Source organism: Equus przewalskii, chromosome 14 (genome assembly GCF_037783145.1).
Source record: "Equus przewalskii isolate Varuska chromosome 14, EquPr2, whole genome shotgun sequence".
NCBI lineage: Eukaryota > Metazoa > Chordata > Mammalia > Perissodactyla > Equidae > Equus > Equus przewalskii.
In genome coordinates, this window is record NC_091844.1 from 69157438 (window position 1) to 69184431 (window position 26994).

The 26994-nt window shown below is 47.9% G+C and overlaps 1 protein-coding gene across 12 annotated transcripts in view; it reads left to right on the forward strand.

Moving 5' to 3' along the window:
* Positions 1–26994, forward strand: part of OTOF (otoferlin) — a 99162-nt gene that overhangs the window by 7350 nt on the left and 64818 nt on the right. For all 12 annotated transcript variants that reach the window (XM_070573074.1, XM_070573069.1, XM_070573075.1 and 9 more), the window contains exons 2-3: positions 9283–9341; positions 25585–25673. In XM_070573074.1, the coding sequence (XP_070429175.1) occupies positions 9283–9341; positions 25585–25673 (148 nt within the window). The remainder of the gene's footprint in view (positions 1–9282; positions 9342–25584; positions 25674–26994) is intronic.

A 26994-nucleotide genomic window follows, 5' to 3' on the forward strand; every position in this document is an offset into this window, starting at 1 on the left:
GGGCAAGGCTGCCTCTGGATTTCATAGGTTACCCGGGTGGACGGTAAGGCTGATGGAGCCGGGGAACAGGCAAGGAAGATCAGGTTGGGGGGGGGGGTGGAAGAACAAAGAGGATGGGCTTGCTCTGCTGCACACTGCCCCCGCCCCATGCCTGTGGGTCACTGTAGTGAAAATACCCCCCAGGAAGCCAGAAATCTAGCTCAGTACAGTGAGTGCCCAAGAAAGTGGCTGGGGCCCAGGGGTTTGGGAGTCCCAGCCATAAGTGAAAGTCTAGCAGAAGGTGAGACGTGCCTGAGTTCTTACAGGGCTGCTTTGGGAGCAAAGGAGAAAGGTGAGGTCCATGAAAGACTCTACAAACTGTAAAGTGCTGTATAAATGTAAGGATTATGCTAATTATCCCAGGACTCCTCATGCTGCAGCCTTCTGGAAAGACAGGAATACACTGTGACCCTGGGGACCCCATGGACCCAGAGATTTGGGGAGGGGCAGAGCCTTAGTTGATCCTCCTCTGGATTCTGACTCCCCGAATTCCGCCAGATATGGATGTGACAGGGTGAAAACACTGGAGCCACCACCATCCAGGTGGGCTCCTCCAGGGCAGGCCCCTTGGCTGGCTCCCCCCAGGGCCCGCACGGTGCCTGGCACAGAACAGACCTGAAATAGAAGTGGCAGGAAGGAGTATGGCCTGCAGGTGTGACCGGAACACTTAACACAGTTAGCAACCGGGGGCGCTCTGCAGCCCCCGATCCAGGCAGCACTAGGCAGTGATCCATTTATCTCCCTGGCAGTTCCAGAGAGGTCTCCTGAGATGGAGAGTAGTATATGATCATTTTTACCTTCAGCCCCTTGTCTGCTTCTTGCCTGGACTGATCTCCCCCAGACACAGGCTCAACAATCCTTGTTTCTATTCTATTTCATCTTTTTCAAAGCAGAAGGCTCATCAGCTTAGTTGGAGGTCAGTTTTCACTCACTGGCTTTTTTTTTTAAGCCAAAGTTTAAGATAGAGACAGGACTGCATTTTTAACAATATTTTTACCCATTTAAGGATGTAAAAAAGTCGGTCTCCCATCATGCCTCATTCCCAGTGCCTGGCACAGAGCAGGTACTCCACACAGCTTGTGGATCACTAGGATCACAAGCTCCTCCATCTGTCACAGTAATGGGGGAACCTAGGATCCAGCAGTTGTTGAGTGTGTGGCTGGCTCTGTCCTAGGCTCAAGGGGAAACATCACACTCTCTCTCTCTGCCTCAGTGCCTGGGTCTGAAAAATGGGAACCAGAGCAATCAGTTAGTTACAGAATTTGGGTGAGCACCAGGGAGTAAGTATGGGTTTGAACTGAACCAGAGAGATGGAGTTTATAATCCCTGCCCTGTGCCTGCCTCTCAGATGAAAGACGAAAGGGAAGGGGCATCCTTCTGTGGGAGGCTCAGGGACTCTGCAGAACCCAAATCCGGCTCTGTGAGATGCTGGTGATTTTCAGAGAGCACATCATTTAAGGAACTGAAGGAATAGCTGCTTTCCCGGACAACTCTTTTTGAATTGAATTTCTCATTCCACTGTACCATTGACTATCAAAGTAAAATTGAATATGTGTTCCTCATAGGTGAAAAAGTGTTATTATAAGAAATAATCACAAACAACTAGACAAAAAAATCATTAGGAATATAAAAGATTTGACAATACCATCAACCACCTTGGCCTAATTGGCTTTTCTAGAACATTACACCCCAAAACTGAAAAATAGACTTCCTTCTCAAATGCACATGAGATAGACCATAAGCTGGGTAATTTAACAAGTCAATAATATTGTAAACAATACATTTTCAAAGGACTGACATTTTACAGAGTAAAATTTAAGGCTTGCTATAAAGTTGTAGGAATCAAGACAGTGTAGCATTGGCCTAAGAGTAGAAATATAGATCAGTGGAACAGAATAAAGTGTGCAGAAATAGACCCCATACTAGACAGCTAATTGATTTCCAATCAAGGTATCTAGAAGAACTAGATATCTGTATGGGGAAAAATGAGTCAAATTCCTACCTAACACCACGGACAAAAATTAATTCAAGATGGATCATAAACTAAGTATTAAAAAAAGTCTATAACCTTCTAGAAGAAAATATAGAATATTTTGTTATATTCTTGGGTTAGGCAAAGATTTCATAAAGAAAACATATGAAATACTAAACATAAGAAATAAATTTCACCCAAAAATTGATAAATTGGGTTTCTTAAAAATTAAAAACTCCTACTCATCAAAAAACACATTTAAGAACATGAGAAGGCATCAGACAAAAATACTCACAATACATTTAGGGACTAGTAGCCAGACTAAATAAAGAACTCCTACCAATAAATAATAATAATACAAAAGATTGAATTCTTAAAATAGGCAAAAAACTTGTACAGACACTTCATAAAATAAGATATACAAATGGCCAATAAACACATGAAAATGTGACTGACATCATTAGTCATTGGAGAAATGAAAATCAAGACCAAATGACATAATGGATTCACATGCACCAAAACATAAAAGTCTGACAATAACCCAATGTTGGTGAGGATATGGAGGAATTGAAACTTTTTTTACATTGCAGCTGGGGTTGTGAAGTGGCATAATCACTTTGGAAGAGCATTTAGCAATTTCTTATAAGGGTAAACATACACTTACCCTATGACCCAGCGGTTCTGCTCTTAAGTATTTCCCTGAGAGAAATGAAATTATAGGTTCATACAAATACTTTTATAGGGGCCAGCCTGGTGGTGCAGTGGTGAAGTTCGCACGTTCTGCTTTGGTGGCCTGGGGTTCGCCGGTTCGGATCCCGGATGCAGACATGGCACCGCTTGGCAAGCCATGCTGTGGTAGGCATCCCACATATAAAGTAGAGGAAGATGGACATGGATGTTAGCTCAGGGCCAGTCTTCCTCAGCAAAAAGAGGAGGATTGGCAGCAGATGTTAGCTCAGGGCTAATCTTCCTCAAAAAAAAAAAACTTTTACAAGAATGTTTATAGCAGCTTTACTCATAATAGCCCAACTTGAAAGCAACCCCAACAGTTTCAACAGAAAGGTGGATCAACAGGTTGTGGTATATTCGTATAACAGAGTATCACTCAACAATAAAAATGTATGAATGACTGATAAATGCAACAACATGGATGAATCACAAAACCATTACATTGACTAAAAGAAGCCAGACACAAAAAAGTACATTCTGATTTCTTCTTTCCCCTCCAAAGCCCCAGCAGATAGTTGTATATCCTAGTTGTAGGTCATTCTAGTTCTTCTATGTGGGGTGCCACCACAGCATGGCTTGATGAGCAGTGCGTAGGTCTGTGCCCAGGATCCGAACCGGCGAACTCCTGTTGCCAAAGGAGAGCGCGAGAACTTAACCACTCAGCCACAGGGCCGGCCCCAAAAAGTATATTCTGAATGATAGCATTTATATAAAGTTTAAAGTAGGCCAAACTAATCTTTGGTGATAGAAATCAGAGCTAGTGGTTACCTATGGGGGTAGAAATTGACTGGAAAGGGGGACAAGGGAACAGCTTGAAGAAATGGAGATGTTCTATATCTTGATTGGGTGGCCATTTCACGCATTTGATACATGCGTTTATCAAAACTCATTGAGTTGTGCACCCAAGATCAGTGAATGCAAATTTTACCTAGTTAAGAAAAGAGCTAATCACACCTAAAATACTTGAGAAGTATTATATAAAATGAGGATTAAAATTGTTCCTGATTATATACTACTAAAAATAAGCCACAAAATGTGATTCACAATAGAGGAGATCATTTTTATATTTAAGACACAACTTGAATGGCTGAAGGAAAAGCAGGGCTCTTCAGTAGAATAATAGCCATTTCTTCTTGGGGAGTGACCCGCGCACCTGGTGTATGAGCACCATTGTTTCCTCTGTTTATGGAGGAAGCTAAGGCAAAGAGAAGCTACCTTCTTCAAGGGCACACGGCTAGCAGCTGGTAGAGCTGGGGTCTCAACGAGCCTTAACACTATCCCACGGCTCCCAGTGCTTCTATAGGACTTGATGCTTCACACGGGATTTCACAAAAATGATCTCTTGCTGATCCTCACAATGGTCCCAGAATGTAGGCTGGTCCAGAATAATTGCCCTCAGTTTACAGATGAGGACTCTGAGACCCCGAGGGGTTGCATAGCCAGCTCCGGGCCTCCTGGCCCCAAGCTGCAGCGCCAGGCTCCAAACCCAACTAGGCCCCACCCTTTCTCTGCACACAGGGGCGCCTGGGCCCCCGCTTACTGGTGCTGCTGGGAGTAGCTGGCCTTCCAAAAGGAACAGGCTGATCTGAACTGGGGAGAATGAAAACACAGCAGGGCCACCACTCATGAGCTGCTGTGGAGGAGCAGAGGGAGAGCAGATTTGGGGCATCACAGCATCGCAGCCGAGAATGGGGTGCTTGCTGAGCCCCCTCTGTAATGTCTGTCCCAGGCAAGGCAGACAATGAGGTTTTGCTGATTTTAAATAACACAAGGGAATGACAGTGACGGGTCTGAGTCACAAGCAGTGTTTTACTCTATTTCTCACCTCACATGGAGGAGAGTAATGGCAGGCACTGCTGGGATGCAGTCCGAGGTCAGTCTGGGGCAAAACCATGATGTCCCTGAAGCTTGTCCTCAGGACCCTCTCCTGCCCTTTAGATGGCCCACAGCCCCACCTGTGCCCTCTCAGGACCCCACACCCTGGTCTTCCTCCAGTGGGCTGCTCCTTCACCGTCAGAACCCTCTGCCCTGTGTCCAGCTCCTGCAGGTCTCCCTTCTCCGCTCCAAAGGTTCAAACTTTTGCTAACACTGTTCTTTCGGCCTGGATGCCCTTCCTCTCTCTCCCCAGTCCCTCTGCTTATCTAGACTCCATCTGCTCTTCCAGCGGAAAGGCCCACGCCTCTACAATGCCTTCATCTGTAAGGGGATGGTCACTTCTCCTTTTCCTGTCTTCTCACTTTATTTACACTGTTGCATGCCAATGACCAGAGTTTGCCTATGTCGTAGCCTTTTACATGTCTGACCTATCCATCCCGCTTCTGGATTGTAATAAGCTTCTTCAGGCAGCATCTGGATTGGAATTTTCTTTGTACAACCCCCTCTCCACCCTCCTCGAGGGCCAAATGGCCACCCTGAAACAGCAGGAGTAGAAGGCCCTCTTGCACGAGGCAATGAATGGATGCACACAGGCTAGCGGCTGAGTCCCTGTACGCTGCCTTTTCTCGAGGTCTGGCTCCAGCCAGGGTAACTGTCTGGAAGAGGGAGCTGTTGTGTGCAGACGGGATGTTTTGTGCCAAGGTCACATCACATGAAAGGCTAGCACTGCGTCCTGCATGTGACACAAGCTGAGCTCACCTTCCCTTAGGAGGGTAGCTGCAGTGCAGGTATTTTAAGTGGCAAATGACATAAAAGTCACTTCTGTTAAGCTTTGGACTCCTGAGCCCCTCCATTTGGGTATATCAGACGTCACGGCACTTATTACAGTTGTGAGCCAGACTCTGCTCTCCAAACTTCATTTATTGACTCAGGGAGGAGCTTATTTTAAACCAAACAGCTCAGCTATCCCATGAGCAGCTGCCTTTGAAGGAAGGAGGATGCTGTTCAATTTTCCCCATCTAATCTCCCTCTCATTCTATCCACAGAGGAATCTCCACTGCAGGGGGTTAACAGGCTATTTTCTTTCTCTCAAGGCTTATTCTCAGTCTTCTCTGTGGCCAGAAAGGTGATTGGATATTGGGATTTTAAATGGTTTTATCTGAAAGCCATTTAAAATGGAGCTGAAATGTCAACAAGACTGGTGTTGAGTGGAGGAGATGTTAAGTGGAAATGGGCTTGAAACAAGAGATGGGGTTAGTAATGCCCAAGATAACCTGGCACGGCTGACAGAGGTCCCCCGGCTCTGTCCAAATGAACAGAGAAGGACCCCTGCAATGATCCCTGCCACCGTTGGCACAAACCCTCCTAGAAGCGGCTTTTCAAAAATGCCATAGGACACTCTGTTTTCTTAATAAGTTGCGCTTTCCACTGTTTCGGTACGATTGATTGGATTTGTTTCAGCAAACTTTTTTTTTTAATATCTAGAGGTAAAATTTAGCTCATTCTGTTGACAATATTCATCACATTTACATCCTCAGGGGCCAAGGCAATGTGGTTTTACTGCATTTCAAAACAGAGCCCTGATATGTAAGTTCTGCAATGGCTAATCTCACTGTATCTCGAGACCTGTCTAACCAGGCTGTGGGAAAGACGCAGGCCAGGGTGTGTCTGAGCCCTGGCACCATCTTGGATGGTCCCTCTCCACCCGCCTCTGGGTGGGTTGCTCAGTTTTCACTCTGGGAGATGCTTGAGCACAGCCGTATCCGAGGCTCCTTAGGATCTCCTAAGATGAAAAGGCCTTTGATTATCCAGAACAGCAGATCTTTGGGGAAGCCCCAGTGCACAAATGTGCTCACCTGATTCTCCACTTACATTGTGTGTTACCTGTGGGAAAAATTAAAAGAAGCTCAGGCACCATCTCTCATGTTCCCCCCACCCCTGGCTGCCTTGGGATTTGTTGCTGAGATTTTTCCTTTGGGTCTTTGTTTTGTTTTGTCCCTGGCTGGGACTAGAGTCTTTCTTTCCCATCTGTCTATTTGGCATCCATTTTCTGTGTATTTAGCTTCTACTTTAAAGCTTCTTCCTCATTATCTTGGATGCAACCGCTCCCCAGATGCTCCTACCCTCCAAATGCACACATACACACACACACTCACACACACTCACACCCCCTTCCTCAGACCATCTACCTCAAACCCTGGGCTCTTCCTTGTCAGAGGGTAGCTCCTACTGAACTAGGATTTGACTACTGAACTAAGATTTGCTCCTAAGTTCTAAAAACCAGGCAGGCCCTGGAGATCTCTGCACGAAACCTCTTATGTACAGGTGAGGCAATGGAGGCCAGAGGAGAGAAGAGGTTCCCAGAGGGAGGGAGCCTCATTACAGTGGAGGGTCAGAGGGGGCTCATTCCAACCCCCCGACCCCGGCCTGGTGCCCGTTACGCTCGGTCTCCGGGTTTTTCTGTGAGGAGGAGAGCACAGTGTGCTGCACCCAGCCAAGTCCTCCCTTGGGTCCCCATCCTGCCCATCAGTGACAACCCACACTAACCCTCAGAATGGAATTAAGTTCAACCTTGAGATAGGCCTTCAGTGAACAGGTCCACTGGCTTAGGATGGTGGGGATTTAAAAGCATTTTTCTTTCAATAAAAAAGTAAAGCATGCTTGTTGAAAAAATTTCAAACTCAAGTGTATACACTACAAACTCAAAGTATGCTGCTTTCAATATCTTCTCACTTCTCCTGCCCAGGGATAACTGTTACCACCTAAAAATGGGGCTGTCTTACCAAATGAGTATAAACAAGCCAGTTAACTACAGCATCAGATTTCAGCAGAAAAATCAGCTTTATTCTGTGAGATCAATCTGCAGGGACACAGGAGACGTGTGCCCTCAGATCTGTCTCCCCGACTCAGGATTTGCGGCAAAATTTAAGAGGTTAGGAGAATAGGCTGGCATGCAGAAATGCTTGTGGGGCAGGATTTGATTGGTGGGCTTCAAACATTTATGGTAAAGTTCTAAACATTTGTGAGGAGGTTCTAAACATTTATGAGGAGGTTCTAAACATTTATGGTGAGGTTCTAAACATTTGTGAGGAGGTTCTAAACATTTATGAGGAGGTTCTAAACATTTATAGTAAGGTGGGGAAGGAGTTTTAACATCAGATCTTCCTCAACAATGGACCCCTCGTTTCTTTTAAATTCCCACTTTTAAATTCGAGTCACATCCCAGTCCTTCGGTTCCACAGTGTGGAGAATCTTTGGTTCTCCTTGGTGTTCTTAATCACTCTGTTGATAAGATGGGGTCAGTTGAACTGTTTCTGGAGGGTCCACGTTGACACAACCACTTTTAATGGTTTGAGATCTTTGTCTATTCACATATGAAAAATTGAGTTTTAGGGTTTGTTTATAAACAGGGTCTTGTTACACACTATCTTTTCTTTTTTTTTTTGGTGTACAGTTGATAGGTGATAATAAATTAATCCTAAATAATAATTCTTTTTAATCCACCTTATCTGTGGGTTTCTCCTCATGGAAATTACAACCCCTTCTCAGGTGCTCCTACTCCTTCCCCCTAAAAAATAGTATTTATCCTTCCTTCCCCGTACCACTTCTCATCTCATACACAATTGTATCTTGGGGTATGTATTGTATGGTGTTGAACTGGTGGCATGTTCTGGTTCCCTGGCCTCCCCTACTAGACCGGCCGCTCCCTGAGGGCAGGGCTCCCGTGCCCTTTATCCATGCCTCTATCCCAAGTCCCCAGGAGGTGGCCTCCTACATCACAGACTCCAGTGAGGGTTTCTCAAAGTGACCTGAGCTGGCCCACGTCTCCCATAGAGAGCTCACACCATCCCCTCCACCTGCCCTCATTCTCCTGATTATGGTTCTTCCAGCAGCCTGGGCAGGTTCTGACTGGAGGGGCTAGAAAAGCGGGCAGCTTTACTTCTGCCTTGTCGGGTGGTGTATGAATGTGGGGTGGCAGGAGGTCTGGGAAAATGTTCGTCCATATCACAAACCCTCTATTACCATGTGGGGTGAAAGGAGGGGCAGGTATGGAGTACGGGGAGAAACCAGCCCAGGTTTTCCCTGTGCTAAAGCTACAGAAGAACGAAGGCGAGACTGGAGGAAGGCGAAGGCCCTTGGCTTACAGCGGGAGGAAGGACTGGTCTTGACTGGTTGGCCCCGGGGGCCCTAGTGCAGACACTGTCATGGAGGTGAGCTTTCAGCAGGCAGGGCGCCCACCGCCCTGGGGGCCAGGCTTCCGCTCAGGGCGGCTGTGGGCCAGGGGAAGCCAGCAGCACTGAGGAGACTGCGAAGGGGCCCAAGAAAGCCGCTGAGAAGGCAGCTGGTGGAGGAAGGAGACCGGGTTCCACTCCCACTCCTACCTGTGACCAGCCTCGCGCCTTCTTGTACTTGAGTATCCCCATTTGTAAAGTGGAGCCAATGACCTTTGCCGTGCCTGCCTCACGGGGCTGCTGAGTGTCGGATAAGACAATATGGGCACTTGCCTCATCCTGGAGAGTGCTGCACAAGACAGGAGGTCCCCTCGTTGGTAACAAGTGCTGTGTGAACCCAAATGCTGTAACGACAACTACTAGGTCAAGAAGTCCAACCGAAAGCTCATTGTCCAGGGAGGCCTGACTCTGAGATTTCCTCTTTCTCCCACCCAGGGCAATCCTTCTACTCTCGGGTCCTGGAGAACTGTGAAGACGTGGCTGACTTCGATGAGGTAGGATGCCCTCGGGGCAGCTCTAGCCCTGAGCCCAGAGAAACAAGCACCTCCCCGTCTCCTGGGGTGCACTGGCCCCAGTCCTGGGAGGCCGGCTTGCTCAGGGCTCCTCAGCTCTGGCTGTCCTCCTGGGAGGAGGCGTGGTGGGAGGGTGAGGAGGAACCTCCATCCTGGATAGAGAGAGGCTCCACCCAGATCCCTCTCAGGGAACCTCTGCACAGGAGAGGCCCCTGCAGAGAGACTGCCACAGAGAAGGGCATCTGGGCCCAACCAGCAGCCCGCTGCCCTGTCGGGGTCTTTTGTTCTCTCCAGAGGAAGGGCCTACAGGCACTGTGGGCCTGATGGTGAGCCACGGCTGCAGGCCCCGCCTCCCTTCCCCGTGTTCCCTGGGCACGTGGAGGGCCCAGGCTAGCCCCAGTCTCGCACGGACCTCGCCCCTTTCTCTCCAAGAGCTATGGGCTCCTCTCCCACTGTGTCTCCCCAAAAAGTTTTTTTTTTTTTCTTTTGAACCTCAGGCTCAGAGGATTGAGCAAATCATTTATCTCTGTTTATGGCATCTTATCTCATTGGTCCCTGCAAGGCCCTGCTCTTGTTTTTTGTATGTGTGTATGTTATGTATTCTCTTTTATCCCCATATTCTTTCCCTCCATTTACAACCATTCTAATGTGTTTAATGTGTATCTGTCAGTTTTCTGTGTGTTCTTACAAAAATTCATATTGTTGTCTTGTGAGCATATTACTTAAATGGTGTGTTATATATTTCATTTTGTTTCACTGAGGGCTGTTTTTTGTTTTAAAGATTGGCACCTAAGCTAACATCTGTTGCCAATCTTCTTTTCTTCTTCTTCTTCTCCCCAAAGCCCCCCAGTACATAGTTGTATATTCTATTGTGAGTGCTTCTGGTTGTTCCATGTGGGACGCCACCTCAGCATGGCCTGATGAGCAGTGACCAGTCCGTGCCCAGGATCCGAACCCGTAAAACCCTGGGCTGCCGAAGTGGAACGTGTGAACTTAACCATTCAGTTGTGGAGCCGACCCCTGAGCACTGTTTTGCTAGGCTAATCTGTTGCTTCTACCTGCTGCACAGTAGTCCATGGGACACATGCAACACATATTAGGGTGACCAACCATCCTGGTTTGCCTGGGACTGAGGGGGTTCCTGAGACATAGAGTTTCAGGGCGAAAATCGGACAAGTCCCGGTCAATCAGGACGAGTTAATCACCCTACACATTCCACCTACCACTCCTCCAGTGAGGAACCCCCAGCAAGCCTCCAACTCCACACCACTAGAAATGCAATGAATATTCTTACACATGTTCCCTTTGCACGAGGGTGAGCATTTCTGTGGGATATACACCAGGATCTGGAATTGCTGGCTCGTGGAGTGTGCATACACTTATTTTGACCCAGCACTGCCATAGTCTACACTTCCACCAGCAGTGTGTGTGGATTCCTGTTTCCCACATCCTCGTGTACACCTGCTATTATCCAGCTTTCTGATTTCACCAGTCTAACCATGATATGTCACTGTTGTTCTAACTGTTCATTTAAAGTTTCCTCTTTTGTCAACTGCCTGTCCATATTCTCTGCCCTTTTTTCCTATCGGTTTAGCTGTCTTTTTCTTATTGATTTGCAAGGGTTCTTTGTATGTCCTAGATATCAACCCGTTGTTGGGTTTAGATATTGAAAATATCTTCTCTCGGTCTACCATCTACTAACTTTTTCCCTGGTGCCCCTCATCAACTAGAAGGACCCAATCCTGGTGTGTTTTCAAATTTTGTTGAAGAGGTCTTCTCTTCCCCTGGGTTACAAATATACATCCCTACATTTTCTGATTTTAAAGTTGTATCTTTTACATTGTATGTGGTGTCACATAGGGGTCCACTTTTATTTTTCTCTATATAAAAGCCACTTCTCTAACATCAACTTGCTAAGCAATCATATTCTCTCCATTTATTGTATGTTAAGGTTGAGGTCTGAGCCCTCTATTCTATGCAATTGTCTGTTCTTCACCCTTACCACACTGCACTAATTAATATGGCTTGTTTGTCTTAATATCTGGTGAGGCAAGTTCCCTCTCTTTTCTCTTCTTTTTCAAAGTTGACCTATTTATGGACATTTACTCTTCCAGATAAATGTTAAACTAAGTTTATCAACCTCTTCCAAAAACCAGCTGGACTTTTGATTAAATTTCATTGAGTTAAAAAATTAACTTGGAAAGATGTCAATTTTTTATATTATTAAATCATCTATTCAAATAACCTACCATCCTTTACTAGGGTTTTTAAGTTTTCTACATAGAAGTCTTATGTATTCTTGATTATTTCCTAGATGCTTTATGGTTTTGATGTTATTATGAATGATATCTTAAATTTAATTAAATTTTTTGGTTGATTATTGCTGGCACAGAGAAATGCTTTCATTTTCTTTATGTCTGTCTTTTATCTGGAAACATTGCGGAACTCTCTTATTGGTTTTAATAGTTTGTCTACTGATTCTGTTTTTCTTATGTATACAATAGTATTATCTACAAAAAGAAGTGTTTTATCTCTTCCTTTCCAATTTTATCACCTTACTTCTTTATCTTTCCATAAAGCGTTGGCCATGATTGCTAGTTTTATCTTAGACAGTAATGGTGATGGTGGGCATCCTTTCTGTGTTTCCAACATTAAAGAGAATAAATGCATCTAAAGTTTTGTCATCAAATATAATGTTGTAATAAGATCTTACTATTTAACCTTGTCTTACTAGTTTATTAGGACTTTTTATTATAAAAGGTTGTTGAACTTTATCAAAAGCTTTTCTGGAATTAATTTAAACAATCATAATTTGCTCTGAGTATTTCATTATTATGTACTACTTTTAACACACTGTTAAAATATTTTATTTAAGATTTACGCAACTATGTTCATAAAATTTTCTGAACTAAAATTTTCTGGAACAACATGCATAAGGTAGGAATTTACTCTTCCTTGACATTTTGGAAGAATGGATTGTAAAAACCTCTAAGACTGGACAGTTTGGGGAGGGAATTTTCTGACTCCCTTTTTAATTTCTCTGTCTTCTTGCACCCATTTTTTATATTTTTCTAGGCATTTTTACATTTCATCTAGGTTTTCAAATTTATTAGCTCATGTTTTGTTTGTATGTTTGTTTGTTTAAAGATTTTATTTTTTCCTGTTTCTCCCCAAAGCGTCCCAGTACGTAGTTGTATATTCTAGTTGTGAGTGCCTCTGGTTGTGCCATGTGGGATGCTGCCTCAGCATGGCCTGATGAGCGATGCCATGTCCATGCCCGGGATCCGAACCAGCGAAACCCTGGGCCACTGAAGCAGAGCGTGCGAGCTTAACCACTCGTCCACGGGGCCAGCCCCTAGCTCATGTTTGATCATAATGTTTTAAAATTATTTTTAAATCTTTCTTGAGCCTATAGTTATTTCCCCCTTTTTATTCTATATTTCGTTTATTTGTATATTCTCTGTGCTTTTCTTAGTCAGTCTTGCTAAAGATCTGTTTATCATATTAATCTTTATAAAGAGCCAGCTTCTGGCTTCGTTAATCTCCCCTGTGTTCTCCATTTCATTGATTTCTGCCCTTTTCTTAATTATTGCCCTTCTCTCTGTTTATTTTATTTTGTTCTGTAGCTGTTTTCCCAACTTCTTGAGCTGAGTGTTAAGCCTGTTATTTTTAACTTTTCTTGGTTCTTATAAATGTATTCAAAGCTATAACTTTTGCTGTAATACAGTTTTAACGGTCTCCTACAAAATTTTGTATGTAGTATTTTCATTATTATTTAGTTTTAAACATTTCATATATTTCTGTATAACTTCCTTTTAAACCCGAGTTATATAGTGTGTTATTTAGTTTCCAAATATATATGACTTTTTTAGCTCCTTCTTTTATTCATTCCTAGTTTTATTGCACTATGATCAAAGAATGTAGTCATACGATATTGATCCTATGAAATTTATTGAGACTTCTATTATGGCCTAATTCATGGTCATAAATGCTCCCTTCATTTAATAGGAATGTGTTCAGTGTAGGCTTCTATATATAGCACAATATAAGTTCAAGCTTATATTATATAAGCTAAGCTTATTAGTTATATTATTCAGTTCCTTGAATTTTCTGCTTATTTTTCTCTGCTTGATCTATCATTTTCAAAATGGTTGCAATAAAATCTACTACTGCAATTGTTGATTTATATATTTCTCCCTGCAGTTCTGTCAGTTGATACCTGATGTGGTTTGAAACTGTTATTAGTAGTTGCCTATGTGTTCATAATGGCTATATCTTCTCATCTATTTTTCCTTTTACCAGCATTTAATATCCTTGTTTGTCTCTTATGATTTTTTTGCATTATTCTATTTTGTCAGATATCAAGACTGCTATCTCAGCTAATTTTGGTTCGTTTGTCTGGTATATCTTTTTCGATCTTTTTATCTTCTTGGCATATCTTTTTATTTTCAATATTTCTGTGTTTTTAAATTCTAGTGTATCTTCTTAGGGCATGTATTATTAGATCTTATTTTCTTACCCAATATGAGAATCTCTGGTTTCAATTGATTAATTTTATCCATTTACATCAATTGTAGTTGCTATTATTATAAGGCTTATTTCTACCACCATCTTATTTTATATATTCCATTTACTGTGTTTTGTTTGTTTCTTTTTCTCCTTTCCACCCTTCTATTGGGTAGATGGGGTTTTCTTCTGTTAGTTGAAAAGTTATACATTCTATTTTTATTTTCAAGGTAGTCACCATTACTCAAGCTTATGTATCCCTATTGATAGCTTAAAAACAAATCAATAATTATAGTTTCCCCCATCATGACACGTACTTTAATACACTCTCATGCCTCTTTGATTTCCCCCACTTCGGTCCATACCCTCATGCTGATATTATCTGGATTCAGATTTTTATTCTAGGTTTTTATGAATGTGTGTTCTTTTTTTCTTTATTTGTCCTAGGTTTCTTTTTTCTTTTTTAAGACAGCAATAGTCTTTACCAAGATATGTGATCACTTTTACTTCTTGTATCTCTTGATCCATCTCTTGGACTTGTTTTTCTTCTTGAGTACTTCCTCCAAAAGTTTTTAATTTGGGTCTTTGTGTAGCAAACCTTCTAAAGCTTTGTAAATCTGAGAATATTTTTCTTATTTCTTCAAATTTGAATGAAAGTTTTATTAGATGTAAAATTCTAGGCTTAAAGTTCTTTGCTTCACAGCTTCAAAAATATCATTCCCATAGGGCTGGCCCAGCGGTTAAGTGTGCATGTTCTGCTTCGGCAGCCCGGGTTCACCAGTTTGGATCCCAGGTGAGGGCATGGCACAACTTGGCAAGCCATACTGTGGCAGGCATCCCACATATAAAGTTGAGGAAGATGGGCACAGATGTTAGCTCAGGGCTAGTCTTCCTCAGCAAAAAGAGGAGGATTGGCAGCAGATGTTAGCTCAGGGCTGATCTTCCTCAAAAAAAAAAATAAAATAAAATATCATTCTCCATTGCTGTTGAGAAATCTGATGGCCATCTGATTCTTGTGACTTTGTGGGTGATCTGTTCTTTCTCTCTTGGGAAAAAGTATAATTCTTTTATCTTTGATATTCTTAAATTTTATTATGTGTCTAATTGTGGGTTTCCTTATCTTTCCTGCTTTGCACTATTTTTGTGAGCTCTTTCAAATCTAAAACCTTTCATCTTTCATTTATTATAGAAAATTCTGTCTCCATTATTTTTTTCAAATATCCCTTCCATTCAGTTTTTATATAGTTGTCTCCTCAGCAACTCCTATTATCAGAGGTCAATACTTCTACTTCTAGCTGCTGTTTCTTAGCTTTTATATTTTTTGTCTTTCAATCCTTTCCTGCTGTCTTCTGGGGGAGTTCTTCAAATCAGTCTTCCAAATTTACTAATGTGTTCTTCTTTGATGATTCCTTGTCTTCGTTTCACACTGCTCACATATTTCTTCATGGTCCGTTTGTTCTAATGAGCCTGCTGCAGTTAGTGTGTACTGCTCGCTGTGTTGTCTTGCTTTTATAGGAGATGTCCTCTCCAAGTGTCTCTTTACTTTGCCCTGTTCAAGCTCCCCTGGTATCATCTCCTCTGTCTGGTAGCGAGTATTGAGGAATCACCAAAGAGGGGGCTGTGTCAGTCCCTGGGGGTTGAAGGGCAGGCATGAGCACCTGGAGACCCCAGTCACCATAGAAACAGAGTCAGGGTCTCATCTCTGAGACTTTAAGGAGAAACATGGTTGACAGAAGGCAGTCTAAATTTTTAACAATGAGCTCTGGGGGTTCAGTGAGAGAAGGTGTGAGCAGCTGGCCTATCAATACCTATTCTCATCCATCCTCATCCCAGTAGGGTAGTTGTCACGATTTTATCAGTAAAGGAGCAGACAACGATTGCCCCAAGGTAACGCCAGGAAGAGGTAAGAGGGGAATTTACAAAGATTTCCTCCAACCTATTCTCCTACTGCCACTGCCACTCACCCCCTTGCCCAAGCTGGGCAGCCTCATCCTCCCCACCCACATATCAGCACAAACAGCTTTTGGTCTCCCTGGGTTTCTCACATTCATTTGTCTGTTACTTCCTGGAATTCATGTTTCTCTTTTGCTTCTGTCGTTTTTCCAGAGTTGACTTTGGGGTGAGAACCAGCAGTCCTAAGTCACCATCTTGGCACGAGGCTTTGCTGTGACCCCAGAATAGCTAACCCCTTCTTTTCTGGGCTTTGCCTCTCACATCTGACTCTGTATGGGCTGAGAAGGGCCTCATGGCAGACTGTTCCCTTTGAAACTGGCATTCAGATAAGCAGCTGCCTGGCTGAGGGGCCACCCAGAACCGCTGTCTCCTCCTCACCCTGGGCCCATCCCACACAGTACGGTTGCTTCTGTAGGCCCAGAGCTGCAGGCACAGGGGAGTGAGGCCTCTACCTTCTCCCCTGGGCTCAGGAGAAACCATTGGCCCTCACAGCCCCCAGGCTGTGCCCTCCCCAAGGACAGTTCTGTTCTTGCCTTCTCCCTCTCCTGGCTGTGTGATTTTTGGTCTCAGTTTCTAAGCCTTAGTGACCACATTTGTCAAGTGGGACTGATGATGGGTATGAAGTCTCTTTGTAAAATGATGAACAAAATGAGGGAAATTGTGCCAGTGGAAACTTTGCCGCAAACTAAGGCAGCTGTCTTGGCCTGAGGCTTGCCCACTGCACAGCCTGCTGCTCCCTTCCGCTCCTCATTTCCCCAGTCAGGGTCTGAGAGGAGGGGCTGCTTGGGTAAAGATGCAGGCAGCCTGGCCCAGTCTTTCAGGATCCTACCTCCCTGGGCCTCTGCCCTCCATTGGCCAGGCAGAGCGTCCGACTCCCTCCTTCCCACCAGGTCTCCCAGGGGAGATGTCCACCCAGGCCTCCAGCCAGTAAGCAACCTGATGCCCCTTCCAAGGGCACTGCCACCCCTTTCCATTAACTGCACCCTGGGACACCTGAGCCACAGGTATACATGACATTCAAAGTTAATCACCTTGTCCTTCCTCTTCCCAATGCCACCCAGCACGGGGCAGGTGGAGAGTCAGTCCCACTGGCCCCAGCACAGGACCACATTCTGAGCACCTCATGTATGCCAGGCCTGAGGTAGAGAGACCCCAGAGGGAGAAGCAGGCTCGACACCACACGAGGATCCATGCAGGAACTGGGACATGGGGGATGTTGTGGGTCCGTGTGGAGAGACCAAGGAGGAGGCGGGAGCCAGGGAGTTATGAGCAGAGGCATGTGGCAGGATCAGAGAGCAGCCAAGAATGGGGAAAAGTGATTCTCACCTGGGAAATTTCTCTGCCTGCGGGCAGGCAGGGAAGTTTCTGCTTGTCACAATGGGGACCCACTAGCACTTAGTGGAATGGAGGCAAGGATGCTAAATGACTTGCAGTGCTCAGGCCCTCCCACATTCCAGAGACCTGCCCATCACTTCCTCCCGGGCAGCCCCGTCAGAAGATGATGACAGCAGCTTCCAGCAGCAGCATGTGCTGCTTCCTGAGCAAGTCCTCTCCATCCAATGTCCACAGCAAACTACAGGTGATGAAACTCAGGCTCAGGGAGTATGTGTCCTTCCCAAGGCGACAGCTCTGTGTGTGGTAAAGCCAGGGTTCCAAGTCCATGCTTAGACTAGATTCTAAGGCCCCTCTGGATGTAGCAGCAGATAGCTGCTCCTGGGCTTGACCCCCACCACCCTTGCAAGGCCTTGTTGGGGTCTTTTCATGCCCCCTGCCTCCATTTCTCCCTCTGAGAAGTGGCCCACAGCCTGGCTGCCACTGGTCAGCAGGGCACACCCCACAAAGCAGGGGAGGCAACCCCTCAGCCCCTGCTCGGGGAGGGCCCAGGGGTCTCCCCAAAGAGAGGCTGGGACTGCGCCCATGCTTACATCCATCTCCCCAGACTCGGGGGACAAGCCCTAACCTTCCCTGGCTGGCTCCTACAAGAACCAGCCTGAAGGTGGTTCCAGAACAAGCTTGGAAAAGGAAACTCAGCTGCCCCTTGCAAAACCTGCAAAGGCCTCTTGGCTTCCCAGAAAGTCTGTTTTCTGACCCTTACTGTGTCCAGGGCCTTCAGAAGCCAGCTCAGTGAGGTACAAAGTGCATTGGCCCAGGAGTCACGAGACCCGAGCTACAGTCCTCACTGAGGTACTGACAAACTCTGTGACCTTGGGATGGCCACTCAGCCCCTCTGGGCCTCAGATTCCCCTGCTGTAAAATAGGGAAATACTCCTTGCTCTGCCTGCCTGCCTTACGGAACAGTTTCATGGCTGAAAAATGAAATAAAGGACAAGAAAACAAATGTCTCTCCTCTACTCAGACAAGGTTGAGGGGGCCGCAGCAGGCCAGGCTGAGGAACCTGAGTGGGGAGGAGGTGGCCGTGGAAGACAGACTATGCTCGGACAACAATGGGGTGGAAACGGAGCCTGGACATGGTGTCTCCTTTCCCGGAGGCTGGAACCTGAGATCCTGCATTTAAACTACTCTGGAGAAGCGACACACACACACACACACACACACACACACGCATACAAACGCAGCCTTTGTGCCAGGCCAGCAGCCAGCAGAGGCCCCTGCCCTGGGGGAATAGTAATGGCCATACCCATACCACCTCAAATCCTTTTGCTTTAGCTCTAAGCCAGGCCTTATGTGGACAAGATGCCACTGGGAGAGGCCAGAATAGCAATAGTAGGAATAATAAAAAGATGACTGCTATTTACTAAGCACTTAGTATACGGCAGGACCGGGGGCCAAGAGCTTTACACTGTGTTATAACACTGCCACTCACTGGGTTGGTATCATCCCAGGTGATAAGTAGCCACATCAAGATTTGAACCCAAGTCTATCAGATTCCAGAGCCTATGGCCACTTGCAAAGTGGACAAGGCCAGGTCCTGCCTTCAAGAGCCTCAGTCCAGCCAGGAGAGGGACCCAGTACAGACAATGATGGACTATGGGCCTTCTGGGTCCAGAGGAGGGAGAAGTCATCAGCCTAGGGGGTGGAGGGTCAGGGGGACCTGATCTCGTCTGCCCACTTTGCTTGTTTCTGGAAGTCATGGGCTGTGAGCTCCACGAGGCCAGGAATATACCTGTCTGGTTCATCACTGTCCTGGAACCCAATGGAGGGCTCAGGGAATATTGCTGAAAGGAGAAGAAAAGAGTGGACCCAACGTGAGTCTCGGGTCTTTAAATTCCCAAGACAGTCTCTTTCCATTGCACCCTAAAGCTTTGCAGCACATCCTAAATTTTTCTCCCAAAAGGTAGAGGCTGTCCCTTTAAGGACGTTGTCGTGCTGATTTAGGATGGTTCCAGACCCAATCGATGAAGCCCAGAACTATCCAGGTCACTCTCCAGCCTGCATCAGGGAAACCTTTCCATGGAGTCCTAGATCACCGTAGCCGATAGGATACAGAACTCCGCCGCCCTGGCCACCACCACCAGGTCACAGCCGAGCCTGGAGCTGGTGAACTGGGTCACTGCTCCACACTCCCAGGGCTCCTGAGACCCCACCACATTCCTCTTCCCTGCCCCTAATCCTAATGCCAGCTGCCTTACTTCTGTCAACATTCCTATGACAGGCTGTGATTTCAGATCTGCATCTGTCTCCAAAACTGTCCAGGAGCTCCCACAGGACTGAGGGACTCCAGGACTCCCACCCCTGCATCCCCACATTGCCCACAGTGCATGCACAGAGCCTGGCATAAGAAGGTGCTCAGCAAACGTTTGACCCTGAGCGGGGCTTGCTGGCTCCTGACATCTTGAGTAGCAATGTTCGGCTTACCTACTATCTGAGGCCCCCGGAGGTTTTGGAGGCTGATATGGAGTGGGATCTTAGAAGATGTGAGGGTTTCCTTGGCTCAGACTCCAGGCCACCAATTTTCAGGGCACCTCCAGAAATAGAAGGCACAACCCTCAGCTGGTGTGCCACAGGAAGAGAGTCATGCTGCCTCAGGCTGGAGAGAGGCCCTCTGTCCCCAGAAGCCCCCTACAGTCCCTGCAGTGTCTGTCCCCAGAAATGCCAGGCCTTGCCCCAGCTCCTATAACTAGCAGCAGCACAATAAGAATCATTATGATAACCCACTACCTTGACCAGGCTCTTTTCCCAGGCCAGGCTCTGCGCTAAGTGCTTCCCCAGCCTCACAAGAACCCCAAGAGGTAGTACTGTGACCATCACCCTCACTTTACAGAGGAGGAAGCTGTATGGAGGTGGGAACTGGCCTGCCAAGCTCACACGGCCAGCATGGAGCAGCACTGCCATCCAGGCAGCCGGTTGAGCCCTATTTGTTGAGTGCCTACTATAGAGGGGCCAGGTCTGTGCGACGCACAGGGGGACCTCGGTGAACGAGACAAGACTCGGCCTGTCGGCTCTGCTCAGGCTGTGAACTGCCGAGAGCAACGGCCACGCTGTCCCTGGAGTTCTTGGGGCAACAGGAAGGAGAGGGAGCAGAGGGCAAGGGCCCGGGCATGGAGCCCAGCTCTGGCACTGACAACAAGCATTCTGTGACATGAGTCTGGCTCTTAGAGGTACAGAGAGCACAGAGGAATGCCACAGTAATCTAGTGTAACAAACCTCCCCAAAACTCAGGGACTAGTTATCAACATGGTAGTGTTTCTCTCTGTGAGTTGGCTGGGCTCAGCTGGGCAGATCTTCTGCTCCACATGGTGTCACCTGCTTCCAGATGGGGTCTGGCTCTGATCTCAACTACTAAGCTGTATTACCACTTACGAGCTGAATTACTTTGGCAAATCCTCTCTGAGCTTCAGTTTCCTCATCTGTCAAGTGGGGATTAAATTCTATAATGTATGGAAAGCATGTAGCCAGTGCCCGGTACATGGTCAGCACTCAATAAATAAATGTTTTTGTTGCTGACAACCTAGAAGGATGGTCAGAGTCACAGACCACCCCCCACCCCCCTGAGATTCGGCCTCAGCTAATCTCCCTGGCTTCAGGAGAGGGTCCAGCGTAGTGGATTAAGCTCTGAGCTAAGCATCCAGAAACTTGAGTTCGAATCCTGCTTCTGCCACAATCAGCTGTGTTCCCTGGGACAACTCTCACACCCTCCACTTCCCCACATGTAAAAGCAGCACACTTCGGCCATGTTGCTGTGGGCCTTGGTTATCAGGGAAAAGTGCTCAGAGAAGTACCTCATTATACCCAGATGTGCTCCCCGTGTTCTGAGTGGGCATGGACAGGCCCGGGAGCTCCTGAGCCCCGAAACCTCCCCTCTGGTCTTGCTACGTTCTCTGCGCGTGTGGGTACCTATCATCCCAACCGGCAGAAAGGAAGTCACAGCAAAAATGAGGGGACGATGAGGGTAAAATTTTTTCTGGTAAAAGAGAAATAGGAAACTAACAGGCTGAGGCAGAAGAGGTGGCCAGAAAGTGAGAGAGGGGAGGGAGAGGAGGCAGAAGGTCAGGGAGGCGAGGGCATCAGCCACAGAAAAAAGAAAGTAAGTTGTGCCTCCGGTTTCTGCAGTGTTGCGTCGCTTATAAAGTCCTGACACCCGTGTGACCTCATCTGGTTCTCTCAACAAGCTGTGAGGTAGACTTTGTCACTCCCACTTTGCAGATGAGGAAGCGCAGGCACGGGAGAGTGACATAGTGGCCTCCAGTCACAAAGCTAACTGGTGGCCAAGCCAGGGCAAACGCTCTTAGTTGTCAGAAGAGCTAAGAGAAGTGACCAGTGAAAGGAGACCCTTCCTGCCGTGCTCACTGCCGTTCCAGAGCTCTGTAGACGTTTGCGGAAGGAAGGGGCAGCAGTGGCGGTAGGGCTGGAAATGCGGCGTAGGCAACAGACAGAGGGGCTTTGGGGGCTAGGAAAGGGGGTCCCGACCTTGGAGAGGTAAAAATAGAGGAACTAGCCAAGGAAAATTCAGACCAAACCAAAGCCCAGGCCTCAGCTTCTAAGGAGGCCAAGCGGAAGTAGCAAAGACAGCCCTGGGCCCCAAGTCTCCTCCTCAAGTCTCTTCCCTTGAGCTGGAGGCTGGGTGTGCATTAGAAGCCCTGCAGGGCCCACCCTCTGGGGGAGGGGAGAGATGAACAGGTCGGGGTGGGGGTGCTGTGCTGTGCTTTCCTGGGAGGGTCTTTCCCTTGAGCAAAGACTGGGCCGCCCGGGAATGGCCTGGGAGCTCTTACCACACTGACCCCACTTGCACCCCCCCAGGCTCAGTTCAATCAGTCTCAAATGCAGGGGACTGTCAAAAGCTTCCAGAGGTGATTCTAGTGTGCTGCCAGGATTGAGAACCACTCAGAGACAGAGACAGAGTGACAGAGTAACAGACAGAGACAGAGAGAGAGTGACAGAAACAGTGACAGAGACAGTGACAGAGACAGTGATAGAGAGATAGAATGACAGAGACAGAGAGTGACAGAGAACAGAGTGACAGAAACAGAATGACAGACAGAGACAGAGTGACAGAGACAGTGACAGAGAAAGAGAGTGACAGAGACTGAAAAACCTGGTGTCAGATTAAAGTGGCCATGAGGAGAAGAGTGCAGAGAGAGAAGGGAGACAGACGGGGAGAGTGCCGTGGGGTGGCACATCACAAAGGTGGGGGCGGGTGGAAGAGAGAGGAGAGGGAGGAAGTCCTGAGGGAGTCAGAGATGAAAGAAGCTGCCAGGTCAGGCCGTCCCTCCCCTCCCCTCACCGAGGGCCTCTGAGGCGGCTGCAGTCTGGCATCCACAGTCCTGCCACCCCAACCGGCTCTCACATTTGCTTCCTCATGTTCCCTCCACCCAAGGCTCCTTCCCGGAAACAACGCTAAATGTGTTTCTGAAAAGTTCTCGAAAGGGCGCCCCAAGCCTTATGGCCACGTCTGCTTCCTGTGGGGTCTCATCTCTGGTCAGGGCTCCCCGAGGCGCCCCTCCCCAGCCCTCCCTGACTCCCCTCCTCTCTCCTCAGCAAATGGGCCCACAGCGGCAGCCTTCTTATTCCAGTGGACTCCTTCTTCCTGGTGGCCCTTGTGACCCCATGAATTGTACCCCAATCACTTGGCAAGGCAGCACCTCATGATGGGCCAGCAGGAGTCACAAGCAGCTTCCTTCCCTGGGTCTCTTTTCCTCAAAATGACTTCCGCTGTTCCTTTGTGTTCACCTAATTAACATCACTGTTCAACTCCCCCTTCCTCTAATGATGCCATTTCCACAGTCACTTCCTTTTTCTCCTAATTTCTCTCTCCTTCTCAAGCCAAAATCCTACCCACAGACCCTCAGGTGGATCAAACACCCCTGCCCCCTTCATCCCAAGAAAACCGAAATTTTGGTGGCTCCCCCAGCTCTCTCGCCTCAGCACCTGCCTCAGCAACGTGGCTAATGAGCTGGGCCTTCCTGAGCTGGTTTATTTCCCTGCAGCCCAATAAAATCAACTTCATTAGGAAAACCACACAGTCAGCTGAGCTGGAGCATCCAGACAGTGGGAGCAGGAGCTGCTTAATGAGGCCTGCGAAGAGAGCCGGCTGCCGCTCTTCCGGGCCGCCCTCTCCAGCCATTCCGCCTTGTCCGAGGCCTCCAAAGTCCTCCCCAGGCCCTGCTCAGAACCCTCCCCCTCCAGCCCAGGCCTCTCCCTCCTTCACCTGCCTGCTCCATGCACTGTCAGGGATGTCAGGGCCCTCCCCAACACTTGGCCAGGCCTGAAGAGAGGGGACATGAAGGCCATCTTCCAGAGACAAGCCCCGCCCACACTGGGCAGTGACCTGCCCCGCTGGCCCTGTGCCCCCCAAGTCCCCAGGCTCCAATCTGGGAGAAGGAAGCCCAGCTTTGAGGTGGCAGCCCTGCAGGGTGGGCTCCCAGAAGCTCCCAGAGCCTGCTCAGCCGCTAACAACAGAGTCTCTGAACCACGTTCCTCCTGAGCCCGAGTGTCCATGTCGATAGAAGAGAACATGTTCCCAACCTCTTGGGTTGCTGTAAAGACTAAAGGAATTAATGCATCTAAAGCACTCAGGCCCTGCATAATGCACTGTTCTTTCTAAGAGGAAGCTGTTATTACTATTACTACTGTTATTTATTACTGGCCTGTTGAGCAGTCTGAATTTGGTGGGGTTTAAAAATGAAACTTTAGAAAGTCACTGCATTCCCCGTGCTCTGTCAAAATCCCCTGGATACCGTGTCGCACTGGCAGTCTGAGCAGACCTCAGAGCTCCCTGCTCATTTTCTGGTCATACTCATAGTCCAGTCCAGAGGGTTTCCCACGCCAATCTGGCATCCTCTCCACACCTGATCTTCTCCCTTCTCTCAGGCTTGTGGTTCAAGACACAGAGTGGGACACGGACCCCTGCTCAGGCCCTGCACATCCTCCTTCCCCTCCAGCTGAGGGTGGGGCACGTGGTTTAATCCTTGGTCTCGCTATGACGTGGCCCCTCCTTGTGGTGTTGTGGCTTCTCTGGTGAACTCCAACCAGCCCGGAAGCCATCAGCATGGCAGACCTGCAAATGCTGGCTCCTGGGACACAGTGTGTGTGGGCTCTGTGGAGACCTGAGCAGCCTGCCACACAGTATGGATTCCCAACATAGGATACTCGGCCCCACCCCACCCTGGCTCCTGCGGCAGGCAGGCTCAAGCCTGACTACCCTTCACAGCACCAGTTGGCCACAGAGCACACTTGACGCACCCAAGAGTGGCCCACCAGGCTCCTTCATGGCCGCTGTCCTTGTCCCATGATGCTCCGTGGGTCTCCTGCTCAGGGGACAGACTAGTCAGATATCACTGGGTGGGAACTAGCATGCCAAGTTCCGCTTCCTGTGGGTGCCTCAACGTCTCTGAGCTATTCTCCCAGGAAAGTGCCACAAAAACACTGCACCTGGGATGTAAGTCTTTCCACCTTTCCCTTCCCCAGTCTTCCTTTAAATCCCAGGAAGCAGGAGGGCTGGGGTGATGGGTGGGGGCAGCAGGCCTTTAAGGAAGCCCCAAGGGAGGTGCCTGGCTCTGCCTGTTGGCAGCTGTCTTTACAGGATGGGGCGCCTGCAGGAAGAGGAAGCCGCATGGCACCTTTGGCCTCTGTCTTGGTCTCTCGTTGCCATTTCTAGGACATCAGGCAAAATCCCACTCAGCTTCCTGTTCATCATTATTATTGATTCAATAAGGACGCCAAGACAGAAGCGGTGAGGGTAAATCTAGAAACGGTTGAGTTGGGGCCAGGCTGTCCCTCGTCTGTGTCCCTAATTCCACTAAACAGCTCGAGTCTGTCCCAGTGTGTTAACATTGCCAGTGTGAGGGGTGGTCTGGTGTGAATGTGGGCGCCAGGACCTCCCACTCAAAGCAGAGTTTGGACAGGTCACGTGATTCTGACAGGAGGCAGCTGGGAACTTACAACTCCACTCCGCACACAGCAAAAGCCAAGCTTACACCCCATGATCCTTGCTGTGCCCTGGAGCCCAGCCCCCGGTGGCACCACCCCCTCACAAGTGCACCCCAGGACTTGGGAGGCTGCGGTGAGGCAGTGGACAGAGCACTGGACTGAGAGTCAGAAGTCCTGGTTAGTTCTAGGTTCTTCCACTTACTATATGACCTTGAGCAGGCCACTGGACTTCTCCGAGCGCCATCTTTGAAAGAGGAGCGGGCAACAATACCCGCACTACAAGGTGGTGGTTGGAATTAAATGAGATTCCTGGTGTGAACTTTGTCCCTGTGGAGCCCTGGGCCAACATGAGGGGCCACCCTACCATGAATGCCCCTCCATCTCCCCACACCCTCCCTGTCACTCCCACCCGAGGCCACAGCTGTCCCTCTCTCCCTAGACCTTCCGGTGGCCAGTGGCCAGCAGCATCGACAGCAACGAGATACTCGAGATTCAGATCTTCAACTACAGCAAAGTCTTCAGCAACAGGTAAGTGTGGGGTGGGGCCCAGAGGGGCCGGGGGCCGGCCCTGCTCCTTAGGCTGCCCTCTCCTTTGGGTTTAAAAGGGGGACCTGCACTCTCACCTGCCCTGCATTGACCTTCAACCGCCCCCCACTCCCTCATGTTGTCCTCGGAGTCCCCAGCCCTCCCAACCGTTGTCAGCCAAGAGCACCCCACCGTCCCGTTCACCCCTTCTGTCCCCAGCCCCATCACAGCTCCCAGTCCCCCTCTTAAAGTCTCCCCCTTGCACCATGCTGGGTGACAGTTACCCAAGAGAGAAGTGAAAGTAATGGCTGATAACATCCTCCAATAGACCATTTGTAGCCTTGAGGGCAAACTTGCCAAAAGGCAGTTTGGTATGGTGGTTTAGGGCTCAGGCTAACCTGGTCTCTAGGAGTCAGTCATCTGCTGTGTGACCCGGGGCAGGTTACATACCTCTCTGAGTTCCATGTGTACTCATGTGTGAAAAAGATAAGTACTCACCTCAAAGGGAAGCTATAAGAAATCAATGAGATAGATGTTTGTTTGTTCATTCATTCATTCCCCATTCATTCATTACCAAGTGTCTCCTGTGTGTCCTGCACTGAACTAGGTGCTGAGGATAGCCCTACTCTCAGAGAGCTTACATTCCCCAATGAAGTGCACCTACCACGTGAGCACTATTGCTGCTAGGGGTTCAGTAAGAGCAGTTCCCATCCTTCTTTCTGGGTGACAAGCAGAATTCAGAATGATTTGAACAGTCTAGAATGGTGGCTAAATATAAGAAATGTAAAGTCCTGTCTTGGGTTACAAAATCAGTTGCCCTTATACAAGATGGCGGGGGGGAGGCGTGGCTGAAAAGCAACCTGCCCAAAAAGGGGGTTTACTCTCACTGAGAGCTCAGTATGACTCAGCAAGGGAGAAGACTACAAACAGAAGAAAAGCTGGCCTAATCGCAGCTCATATTAATAGAAATAGAGCAATCACAGCTGGAGAGGCAAGGGTTCCACTATCCTCGTGCTGCTTGGAGAGAACACCTGCAGACGCCACCTTGTTGTTGCCAGACACTGCCTTGTTGTTAAAGGGACTTTAAATCTCACCTTATAACAAGAGGATGAGAACCTGGAGAAGAAAATCTTAGAGGACATGTTCATCCATCCACCCATCCATCCATCCATCTGTCCATCCATCCACCCACCCACCCACCCACTCATCCATCCATCCATCCATCCATCTACCCATCCACCCATCCATCCATCCATCCATCCACCCATCCACCCATCCATCCATCCATCCATCTACCCATCCACCCATCCACCCATCTACCCAT